Raw genomic sequence first — 12,184 nt, 5'->3', positions numbered from 1 at the left:
CAGAATAAAGCTGTACCTTTTTAATGTTAATCATACCTTAGTCAACGAGAAAAGACTCATTGTTTTCATTGTCTAGTAATATCACTTTCAATGTGTTTTATATAATTGGGTTCCAACAGGATTCAGATTTCATTTGAAAAAAAGGATTATGCTGCTAAAACATGTTTGAGAATTGCTGTGCCTTATCACGTTGTCCTCCTGTCACTGTCCTGCTTCTGAGTCTCAAATTTCTCAAGGTTCTTATAGTTAGCTTAGATGATTAATGAATTTTGATTTGCCTTTGATATCAAAAAGTATATCTAGGAGGACTTCCCTGGTGGTGCAGTGGTTAGGAATCCGCCTGCCAATACAGGGGACACGGGTTTGAGCCCTGGTGTGGGAAGATCCCACATGCCACGGAGCAACTAAGCCCGTGCGCCACAACTATTGAGCCTGCGCTCTAGAGCCCGTGGGCCACAACTACTGAGCCTGCATGCTGCAACTACTGAAGCCCATGTGCCTAGAGCCCTTGCTCTGCAACAAGAGAAGCCACTGCAATGAGAAGCCCGCGCACCGCAACGAAGAGTAGCCCCTGCTTGCCACAACTAGAGAAAGCCCGCACGCAGCAATGAAGACCCAACACAGCCAATAAATAAATAAATAAATAAATTTATATTTTTAAAAACTATATCTAGGAGATCTAGCAACTTGAAGTATTGAAAATGCTTAGGAGGAATAATCATTTTTTTCTCTTGAAATTCTTTAAATTTTTCTACTTCTGAGTCATTTCCAAATACAGACTTAGTAAAAAGAAAACCTATTTCCTTTTGCCTTGATACTCTTGAATAATAAGAAGGGTTTTGCAGCTTTTAAAATCCTAGGAATTACAGACTGGAAACGAGTCTCTTCAGTTAAACATAAGCTTTATAAAGTTACTTGTTTATTTGAGGGGAAATTAGTTGAAAAGGATAGAACATGGTTTGGTCAATATAATTTTGTCAAGCAACAGTTAATGCCAAGTAACACTTGGGATGCAGAAATGAAGACATGGTCTTGCCTTTGAATTTAAGAGTTAAAAAGAGAAATAAGTGAGCTGCAAATTACAGTGTAATTGGGTAAGTGCTCTCATAGAGGAATAGCATGTACTATCTTTGCAGGTAGCAGGTGGGGTAGTTGGGAAAGGAGGTGACATTTGAGGGATGTCTGGAAGTGGAAGCTAGTAGGTATTTGCCAAGGTGTTGAGGGAGCTCTTATATCTGAGGAAACAATATGAACAAAAGCCTGGAACTCTAAAGTATTTGACATTTGGGGTATCAGTGATTATTGCTCACTGTGGCTAGAGTGTAGGGTGTCAGGGAGGAGGTGTGAGAAAAGAGAGGATGTTGTTGGCTTGGTTGAGCAGCAGCTGATGAATTTGGAGAGATAAGTCGGTCTACATTGTGAAGGTCCCAGTGTGTCCTGTTGAAAAGTTTAGATTTCTTACATATGCTATGGAGATGCACAGCCGAGAAAGACTTACGTTTTAGGAAGAATGCTGGAATATGGATTGGAAAGGGATAAATTGGTTCATTTATTCAATAAACATTTATTGAGCATCTACTATGTGAACATAACTATTCTAGGCACTTAGGATACAAAGGAGAACGACAAAAAAAGATATCTACCCTGGTTGAGCTTACCACTTCTAGTGTAGAGAGATAGTATACCAATAAACATAGTAAATAAATCATACACTATATTAAGAGGCATAAATGCTAAGAAAGAAGAAAAAGTAGAGTAAGGTGGTATGAAAATGCCAGGTGGGGGGTAGTTGCAATTTAAATAAAGTGACAGCACTACTATATATAAAATACATAACTAATAAGGACGTACTGTATAGCACAGGGAACTCTACTCAATACTGAAATGGCCTATGTGGGAAAAGAATCTAAAAAAGAGTGGAGATATGTATATGTATAACTGATTCACTTTGTTGTACACCTGAAACTAACACAACATTGTAAATCAACTGTACTCCAGTTTTTTTAAAAAAAGAAGAAAGTACACATACCAGATGGGGAGCTGGCCATGTTTCTTCCTCCTTGACCTATAAACAGAAAAATCAGGTTGCCTTAATAAAGTGGGACTTTAGAATGGAGAGAAGGAATAGATTGGGGGGAATGTATTTTTCTTTTTTCTTTTTTTGCCCTGTTTGTTGTAAAGTAAAACACAAACAGAAGCTACACAAAACAAATCTATAATATAATGAATTATTATAAGATGACCGACCTTAAACAACCACCCTGGTAAAAAAGTGAAACGTTGCCAGCCACACCAGAAACCTCTCCATTTGTCACACCCCAATCACAAGTCCCTCCCTCCCAGAGGACCTGATTTTTATGGTAATCACTTTCTTGCATTTCTTGATAGTTTCATTAACCAAATGTATATCCCTGGATGCTCTGAGTCTTGCCAACTAAAAAAAGATTCTTTGATATACCTTTTAAGTCTTTTAAAACCTACAGGTTTTCTCTCTTTCCTTTTTTTTCCCCCTTTACAATTGATCAGCTGAAGAACTGGGCTGTTTGACCTTTAGGATTTCTCACAACCTGGATTTTTCTGATTACACACTCATGGTGCAGCTTGTATGACTTGTAAGTTGACAGTTGGACCCAGAGGCTTTGATCAGGCTCAGGTGCCATCTCAGTGAGCACGACTATTGGCACTGGAGTCTTCTTTCATTGAGAAGCACATAATTGCTGGTTGTCTTTTTGCAAAGTTAATAGCTGTTTCTGCTCAATGCCTAGAATTGATTAGGGATTGCAGAACGGTGATATTCTAATTATATTATCTGTTTTAGTTATTAGCTGGAATATTTTTATAAAGAGACATTTCCCCTTAACTATTATTTGGTTACCAAGTGGTACAGTTCCTGTAGGAAAGGCACGCTAGATAAATGCCTTTTCATTTATTTATCAGTTTTCAAGGTAATAAGTTTGTTCCCTGTCATCCTCAATTTTCATTACTTTATCAAGTTTTCCTCCTCAGAAAGGGAGAAAGGGAGCCCTGGCTGGCCAGTTTCAAGAATTCATAGGTGCTAGGCTCTGCCAGTGTCTTCAGACCTCATCTGCTATATTGGATTAGACAAAACCCCTCCCATTGTCAGCTCCTGTTCTAAAATTAGCTCATCATATGTTCCAGTGAATATTTGCTGGCTATTTGGGGGTTCTCCTCTTTTCATATCTATCAGATACCCCTCTGCTTTTTCTGGTGTAGATGCTAATACCATACAGGTCATGTGGCTGTTTGTTTGTCCACAACTGCTTATATTTTAGGTTTGTGAGGAATATCTTAGCACCAAGTTTGGTTGTAAATGTTTTCCATGGAATTTTGGTTTGCTCTCTAGTTGCTTGGTCTGTTTTTATGTCGAGATCAGGAGGATTAAAAAAAAAAACCTCACTGCTACCAATGCCATCTTCCCAGAAAGGGGTTGAAACATAGAAGAATTAGAGTAGAATTGAGAATAACTGAAGTTTCTGAGTTGGAAGGTTTGGTGAATGGTAATTTCATGCATGAGGATTAAAAATAGAAGAGGAGACAGGTAGTAAGTGGAAGATAAGATCAGTTTTTGATTTCTTAGATTTAAAATGCTTATGAAATACCCTAATAAAAACGCCTTCTTAAAAAATATGCTTCTAGAATTTGATAGAGAGAGCTAGGTGATGAAAGATGAACACTTAGAAGGTAACTGAAGCCATTATAAGTTGGAGAAATTAGTATTTTTGGTAAAAATTACAGTGTGAAAAACCAGTAGAATAGAAATCATGCAATTGAAGATGAAAGAGACACTAATATGCATTTTTGAGTGAGTAGTTTTATGTATTTTCCATAAATATGTACAGCAAATGCAGGTTTACAGAGCAGTGATCCAAAGATGACACTGTTCAAAGCTCCAGTTATATGGATGCAACAGAGTTTTTGGTTATTAGGTGAATGTAGGTGCTATATATGCTAAGTATAATATTAAGAGAATGAATTTATAAAATCTGAGTATTTTTCCTATTAGAAAAATAGATGTTAAATGTTCATAAAAATAAAATGCTTAGGTGAAGATGTTAACTATTCATAAGCTGCAAGATTTAATATTTTAAGTAGACTATAGTATATTATCACAGGTCCTCTATTTCAAGAGTGGGTGAAAAAGTCTTCTCTCTTATGAGCTATTCCAGATGCTCTGACCTCAAAGGGGATTTTTTAAATAGTGTGCACATTTAGACATTCCTTTTTAAAACTTTCATTAGCATTAAATATCATCCCAAAGACTTACTTTTGACCTCTGTCTTTTCCTTTCTTCTTTTTCTTCTTCTTTCTAAAATTAGGCCAGTCTTCAGAGACCTGAGATTAAACTTGAATCACTAAAAGAAGATATAAAGGAATTCTTTAAAATATCAGGTTTGTAAGTTGCTTTTTTTCCCTTCTCTGATTCTTTAAGGCAAAATAAGGAAATACTTTATTTTGAGGGAATACTGTATCCACAGCCAATTACTCATCCAAAATTGTGAAACAGTGGCTGGATATTCTATTTGGGGAGAATTAGAACTTTCAGATATTTCTGCAGAAATGCTGCAAAAATTCAGGAACACTGTGGAAATGACTGCTTTACATTAATCAGTTTTAAATACTGTTTACCTTCCTGGTCAAAATACATCCTGAATGTATTAACAATCTCCCTAGTTAAGTAACTTGTCTTTTACCTTTCATTTGTGGCTTTTTTCCTTCTCTGCTTCTTTTCTCTCCTATGTTTCTTTTCTCTCCTCTTTTCTACCCTTTCAAAGAAAACAGAAGAAAATCCCAACTTTTTTTAGAGCAAGTTGTTTAGCAGCCCTTGCACATGGGCACTGAGATATTAAGTGGTTTACTTGCCCATATAAGTTCAAGTAGTTAGCAGCCAAGCGAACTGATCTGACTGATGGTGCCTCATAATAACCTACTTCTCTTGTTTAGGAGTTTAATGACTAGTTAATTGTCATGAATTACTTGTAATCTTTGTCAAGTGCCTGGCTATTTCTTGCCCTTCCCTTGGCACATTTCTCATAGCTCTGGTAGTGCGATAGCCAAAGATTTTGGCATTCATTGAGTACCTTAACAGTGGAAGAAGGAAATATTCATCTCATCTTAAGAAAATGGTGCCATAGTTTTATAATAATAAATCATGTTGATGACTTTGCTACTTAGTGTTAGCCAAGGGATATTGGTAAATATATAAGAAATAATTCCTTAGTATAACACTTTACACAGCAACTGGAAGTTGATAAAGTTCTTTCACAAATGAATGTGATGTTAAAGTTTTTGTGAGATAAATTTAATTATAATGTGTGTTTATTTTTAAAACTAATATGTTTGTATATTTCATTCCTTTTTTTTAATAGGTTGGGAGAAGAAACTTCAGAATGCTGTATATAGTGAACTGAGTGTGTGAGTTTTTCCTACCTATTTTGAGATACTCTTATGTTTAGCTGTATTTGCTTTGTAAGTAACGAATATAGTATTGCTATGTGTACTCATTGTTATTATTTCTCATTAGTATTTATATGGCATTTCAAGTAAGTTAATACTATTAAAAATTACAGTCTTGCCTGAGAATTAATAGGTGGGGTTTTTTATTGCCAAAATTTGTATACTAATTCATTTATCCACTGTAATTAGAAAATATGATATTTCTCATTAGTTAATATTTTGTATAATTTAAGGTTACCAATGTTCTTATTGTTGCCATTTTGGATATTATCCTTCTGTCTTTGTAAACTGATCATTTTATTTATCCTTTTTTTTTTTTTTTTTTTTTTTTTTTTTGCGGTACGCAGGCCTCTCACTGCTGTGGCCTCTCCCGTTGCGGAGCACAGGCTCCGGACGCGCAGGCTCAGTGGCCATGGCTCACGCGGCTAGCTGCTCCACGGCATGTGGGATTCTCACGAACCGGGGCACGAACCCGTGTCCCCTGCATCGGCAGGCGGGCTCTCAACCACTGCGCCACCAGGGAAGCCCTGTAAACTGATCATTTTAAACACAATTAACTCTTTTTTAAAAAAATTGGTGTCATTATTAAGAACATTGTTTTCATTTATCCCAAATGTTAGCTTTTGTAGTTTATTTAATGCTCCATTATTCATCAGTTATTTATTTCTAACACTATACCAGGCACTGGGAATATAGCATAGAACAATGAACACAATTTCTGCCTTCATGGAGTTTATAATCTAACAGAGTTCTTAAGTCTTTTTTCTTTTTTTTTCCTGCTATCAATGTGTCTCTAGCATTCTCTAGTTTCTCACACTCCCATTTCCAATTTGCTTCTTCTAATCTGCTGTTAACTGGGAAATGAGATAACCCAGTTTACCAGAATTGTCTCTAAAACAAAGAGACTCAGCTGAATGCTTATGGATTTGTGCTTAAACACACGTTTTTAAAATTAGTATTTGCTTCTTTCATTATTACTATCTTCTGAGTTGGTTTTGACCTCTTAAATAACATCACATATAAAATGCTATCTATTAACTAAAGTTGATTGTGATCATGCCTTTGGTTCTAGTCACCAAAGGAAAAGACATTTATCATGACAAGTAAGGTTTCAAAATTCCCCAAATGTAGTAGAAATACCATGGGTTGATTAGACTAATATGGACATGGTTATTTATCTCTCTGCCTGTTAAAGCTTGTAACTTCAGTGTCTTTGTCTCTGATACGGGCAGAATAAAAACATCTGCTGTGTATAATTCCAAATATTAGATTCTCATCTGAGGAGATATTACTGATGATTACTATTTTTGTGGCATAATGCATTCCTGAAAATTGTTCTATGAGACAGAGTGCCTTTTTACTTGCTGGCAGGGACAATATTTCATTCATTGTCATATCTTTGATATCCTACATAATAGACGTTAAATAAATATTTTATTTTGAATATTTTGAATAACTTGTTGAGATATTTGAAGGAGCCCAATAATACTACGTTTTTCCTCACTTGGATTCTGAACAAATTGAGAAAATAAAATAAAACATAAAGGCAAATGGGGGATCAAAATCATACTTTTATTTGTGGTAAAGACTGGGTAGGAGGACATAGCTTAGTGCAAGAGCAAAATAAGCTGTTTAACTGAACTCCAGGCTTAAATAGACTTAACCTTCTAGTTAAATAGCATTGGTGAGTATGTTCAGCTTATTCTTACAAAATTTAAAAGTTGGAGAAGGCATTAAACCTCTTCTGTGGTGTAATGAGTAAAGCTCTGGAGAGAGGCCAAGAATGTTACAGTGAGGGAGCTCTTTTCATGTGGGAGGGCACATCTGGAGTGAGAAGAAGTGTTTCCTAACATAAGTCAGAAGAATAAAGTGGACCTAGCATATTCTGTTGCATTTTTCATTGGCAAAAACCATGATGGATAAGTAAAGAAAGCAAAAGTGAAGTAGAAATATTTATTGTTAAGTAATTGGAACTGAAAAAAAAAATCCATACTTTCATTACTGATAGAAGTGTGGACATGTGAGCTATACAGATCATACATGGAATTTGCTCATGTCATTTTACTTATTTTAGTAACCATTCCAAATATTTTAGTCAGATTTTTATTTAACAAATATAGCACAAAAATTTCTGTATTCTGTTATTACATGAAACTTGTAACTCTAGCCCAGGTTAGTTCTTCCCACTTCAAAACTGCCTACTTTAACTATTATTGTGTTAATAACTACTTAATATTATGTTGATGACAATTTACATTGATTGAATGCTTATTTTATGTCCAGCACTGTGGTAAGCACTTTATAGGTATTACCTTGTATTAGGTAGTCTTTATAACCACCCTATGAAGTAGAATTTATAATTATCATCATTTTACAGAAGAGAGAAATGAGTCTTAGACCACTTAAGTAACTTGCTGAAGATCATATAGCTAGTAAATGGCAGTGCTAGGGTTTCACCTCTAGCTGTCTGATTCTAAAGCCATACATTTTACTACATCTCACATATACAGTAAATCCCCTACATCTGAACCTTCAGGTTGAGAACTTGCAAAGATGCAAATGTGTCTTCACATGTCCAATCATGTAAATTAGTTCACGTGTCTGGCATACATTGTCACATGTGTGCATCCTCTACAAGTGGTTGTGCTTTTGTGAACTTTACTGTACAATACTGTATAGAGTACAGTAGTACAGTATCTTTATTTCATGCTAGATCTGCAAAAGGACAACTTCATTGAACTCCTTTCTGTGCAACAAGAGGAGCTTTCTAATGAAGGCCTGATGGAATTGGAGGCCCAGGGAGAGGAGGAAGAGAGACAAGAGGAAGAAGAAATAACTGAAAAGCCGAAGAGATTCACAACATAGGAAACGGCAAGAGGATTTTCTTTATTTGAGGAGGCACTGTTAGTTTTTGAGGCACAGGACCTGAACGTAGAATGGTACACGAAGGTTGCAGCAGCCGTTCAGAATGCAATCCAGTGCTACCCTGTCATCTTCGATGAGAAAAAAAGAGCTACTACCCAGACATCACTGGATCGGTTTTTCAAGAGGGTAGATAGAACTGAATCCAGCAAAGAACCAGAACCTGTGCCGTCAATGTCAGGCGTGAGTGAAATTGCAGCTTGCCCTCCGTCTCCTATTGCTGAGATTCTTCAGTTCTACCATCCCCCACCTCCTCTCCCTCCTCCAGTCAGTAGCTCTTCTTGCCTGTTCACTTGATGCTAGACCCTGTATGCCAGCTGTTGTACTGTACTACTGTACTTTTCAAGGTGCTGTACTGTTAAGATTAAAAATGTTTTCTTTATTTTTTATGTTTGTTTTTTATGTATTATTTGTATGAAAAGTATTATCAACCTATTACAGTTTGGAACTATATAGCTGATTGTATTAGTTGGGTAGCTAGGCTAACTATGTTGTTCTTATGAACAAATTGGACTTGCCAGTGCACTCTCGGAACGGAACTCGTTCACATGTAGGGGACTTACTGTATTTACATCTTGTTTCTTAACTAGATTAAAAGTGTTCTGGGGCTTCCCTGGTGGCGCAGTGGTTGAGAGTCCGCCTGCCGATGCAGGGGACACGGGTTCGTGCCCTGGTCCGGGAGAATCCCGCGTGCCGTAGAGCAGCTGGGCCCGTGAACCATGGCCGCTGAGCCTGTGCGTCCGGAGCCTGTGCTCCCGAACGGGAGAGGCCACAGCAGTGAGATGCCCGTGTACTGCAAAAAAAAAAAAAAAAAGTGTTCTGAAACAAGAATTATGTCTTGCATTTCTTTGAGTATCTCCTATAGCATCAAATAAATGACTTTGAGTCAGCAAGTAGTTACTGAGCCACCCACCAATGCTGGCACAAAATAAATATTTGTTGAATTGAGGAAACTTAGTGTAACTGTTAATCCTAAACTTACTGTAAAGATTTAAGAAAGTCATTACATTGAAAATGTACCGATTTCTTTCTGTGTCCTATTCTTTACTGTATTTTGTGTAGAGCAGTTTATAAAGAAATAGAAGACCTCTTGTTTTCCCTTAAGGAATATAAATTAAAGAAATATATAAACCTTTTAAAACCTTCTATATATGTATATATTATAAAAAAAAAATGTACTCTAGTCTACTGCTGTAGTAGATATATGCAAGTGTCTACCATACCTTGGAGAGGTATAAATGCTGAACTACAGTGGGCCCAAAATGGAAAGATTTTAGATATGAGAACCTTACACTAGACCACAAGATTGGGTAAGTCTTTATAGACATTCACGGTGTTCTCTGGAAGAGTCCTCAGGTGGTAGACTTGGGCACCTTCAAAGTGTCCTAATCATAGCTCTTCTTTGCCCTCTTAGTTGTTTGTTTGTTTTTTATCTTTATTGGAGTATAATTGCTTCACAATACTGTGTTAGTTTCTGTTGTACACCAAAGTGAATCAGCCATATGCATACACATGTCCCCATATCCCCTCCCTCTTGAGCCTCCCTCCCATCCTCCCTATCCCACCCATCTAGGTCATTGCAAAGCACCGAGCTGATCTCCCTGTGCTATGCTGCTATGCTGCTATGCTGAAGCTGCTGCTTCCCACTAGCTAACTATTTTACATTAGGAAGTGTATATATGTCAATGCTACTCTCATTTCGCCACAGCTTCCCCCTCCCACCCCGTGTCCTCAAGTCCATTCTCCATGTCTATCTCTTTATTCCTGTCCTGCAACTATGTTCATCAGTACCATTTTGGTTTTTTTTTAGATTCCATATATATGTGTTAGCACATGGTATTTGTTTTTCTCTTTCTGACTTACTTCACTCTGTATGACAGACTCTAGGTCCATCCACCTCACTACAAATAACTCAATTTCATTTCTTTTTATGGCTGAGTAATATTCCATTGTATACATGTGCCATATTCTCTCCATCCATTCATCTGTCAATGGACACAAAGGCTGCTTCCATGTCCTGGCTATTGCAAATAGAGCTGCAGTGAACACTGTGGTACATGACTCTTTCCGAACTATGGTTTTCTCAGGGTATATGCCCAATACTGGGATTGCTGGGTCATATGGTAGTTCTGTTTTTAGTGTTTTAAGGAACCTCCATACTGTATTCCATAGTGGTTGTAACAATTTACATTCCCACCAATAGTGCAAGAGGGTTCCTTTTTCACCACAACCCTTCCAGCATTTATTGTTTCTAGATTTTTTGATGATGGCCATTCTGACCGTTATGAGGTGATATTTCATTGTGCTTTTGATTTGCATTTCTCTAATAATTAATGATGTTGAGCATCTTTTCATGTGCCTCTTGGCCATCTGTATGTCTTCTTTGGTGAGTCTAGTTAGGTCTTCCACCCATTTTTTAATTGGATTGTTTGGTTTTTTGACGTTGAGCTCCATGAGCTGTTTGTATATTTTGGAGATTAATCCTTGGTCGGTTGTTTCATTTGCAACTATTTTCTCCCATTCTGAGGGTTGTCTTTTTGTCTTACTTATGGTTTCCTTTGTTGTGCAAAAGCTTTTAAGTTCAATTAAGACCCATTTTAAAATTTCTGTTTCTATTTCTGTTACTCTAGGAGGTGGGTCAGAAAAGATCTTGTGGTTTATGTCAAAGTGTGTTTTTCCTATGTTTTCCTCTAAGAATTTTATAGTGTCTGGTCTTACATTTAGGTCTTTAATCCATTATGAGTTTATTTTTGTGTATGGTGTTAGGTAGTGTTCTAATATCATTCTTTTACATGTAGCTGTCCAATTTTCCCAGCACCACTTATTGAAGTGGCTGTCTTTTCTCCATTGTATGTTCTTGCCTCTTTCTCGTAAATTAGGTGACCATATGTGCATGGGTTTATCTCTGGGCATTCTATCCTGTACCATTGATGTATATTTCTGTTTTTGTGCCAGTACCATACTGTCTTGACTACTGTAGCTTTTTGCTATTGTTTAAAGTCAGGGAGCCTGATTCCTCCAACTCTGTTTTTCTTTCTCAACATTGCTTTGGCTCTTCGGGGTCTTTTGTGTTTCCATATGAATTGTAAAATTTTTTGTTTTAATTCTGTGAAGAATGCCATTGGTAGTTTGATAGGGATTGCATTGAATCTGTAGATTGCTTTGGGTAGTATAGTCGTTTGCAGAATATTGATTCTTCCAATCCAAGAGCATAGTATATTTCTCCATCTGTTTATGTCATCCTTGATTTCTTTCATCAGTGTTTTATAGTTTTCTGAGTACAGGTCTTTTGCCTCCTTAGGTAGGTTTATTGCTAGGTATTTTATTCTTTGTGCTGCGATGGTAAATGCGATTGTTTCCTTAATTTCTTGTTCTGATTTTTCATCATTGGTGTATAGTAATGCAAGAGATTTCTGTGCATTAATTTTGATTCCTGCAACCTTACCAAATTCATTGATTAGTTCTAGTAGTTTTCTGGTGGCATCCTTAGGATTTTCTCTGTATCGTGTCATGTCATCTGCAAACAGTGACAGTTTTACTTCTTCTTTTCCAATTTTTATTCCTTTTATTTCTTTTTTTTCTCTGGTTGCCTTGGCCAGGAAATACAAAACTATGTTGAATAAGAGTGGTGAGAGTGGTCATCCTTGTCTTGTTCCTGATCTTAGTAGAAATGGTTTCAGTTTTTCACTGTTGAGAACGATGTTGGCTGTGGGTTTGTCATATATGACCTTTATTATGTTGAGATAGGTTCCCTCTATGCTCATTTTCTGGAGAGTTTTTTTTTTTG

General features: G+C 36.7%; 1 protein-coding gene across 6 annotated transcripts in view; it reads left to right on the top strand.

Annotated features, from left to right (window-relative positions):
- TBC1D19 (TBC1 domain family member 19) overlaps positions 1-12,184 on the top strand; it is a 155,379-nt gene that overhangs the window by 29,363 nt on the left and 113,832 nt on the right. For 5 of the 6 annotated variants that reach the window (XM_067036317.1, XM_059067735.2, XM_059067738.2 and 2 more), the window contains exons 2-3: positions 4,338-4,410; positions 5,388-5,433. In XM_067036317.1, coding sequence (XP_066892418.1) covers positions 4,338-4,410; positions 5,388-5,433 — 119 coding nt within the window. The remainder of the gene's footprint in view (positions 1-4,337; positions 4,411-5,387; positions 5,434-12,184) is intronic. The other variant, XM_067036319.1, reaches the window with a different exon arrangement.

The sequence above is a fragment of the Kogia breviceps genome, chromosome 6 (assembly GCF_026419965.1).
Source record: "Kogia breviceps isolate mKogBre1 chromosome 6, mKogBre1 haplotype 1, whole genome shotgun sequence".
Taxonomy (NCBI): Eukaryota; Metazoa; Chordata; class Mammalia; order Artiodactyla; family Physeteridae; genus Kogia; species Kogia breviceps.
Note: the sequence above shows the minus strand (reverse complement) of the source record. Positions and strands in the feature narration are given on the sequence as shown.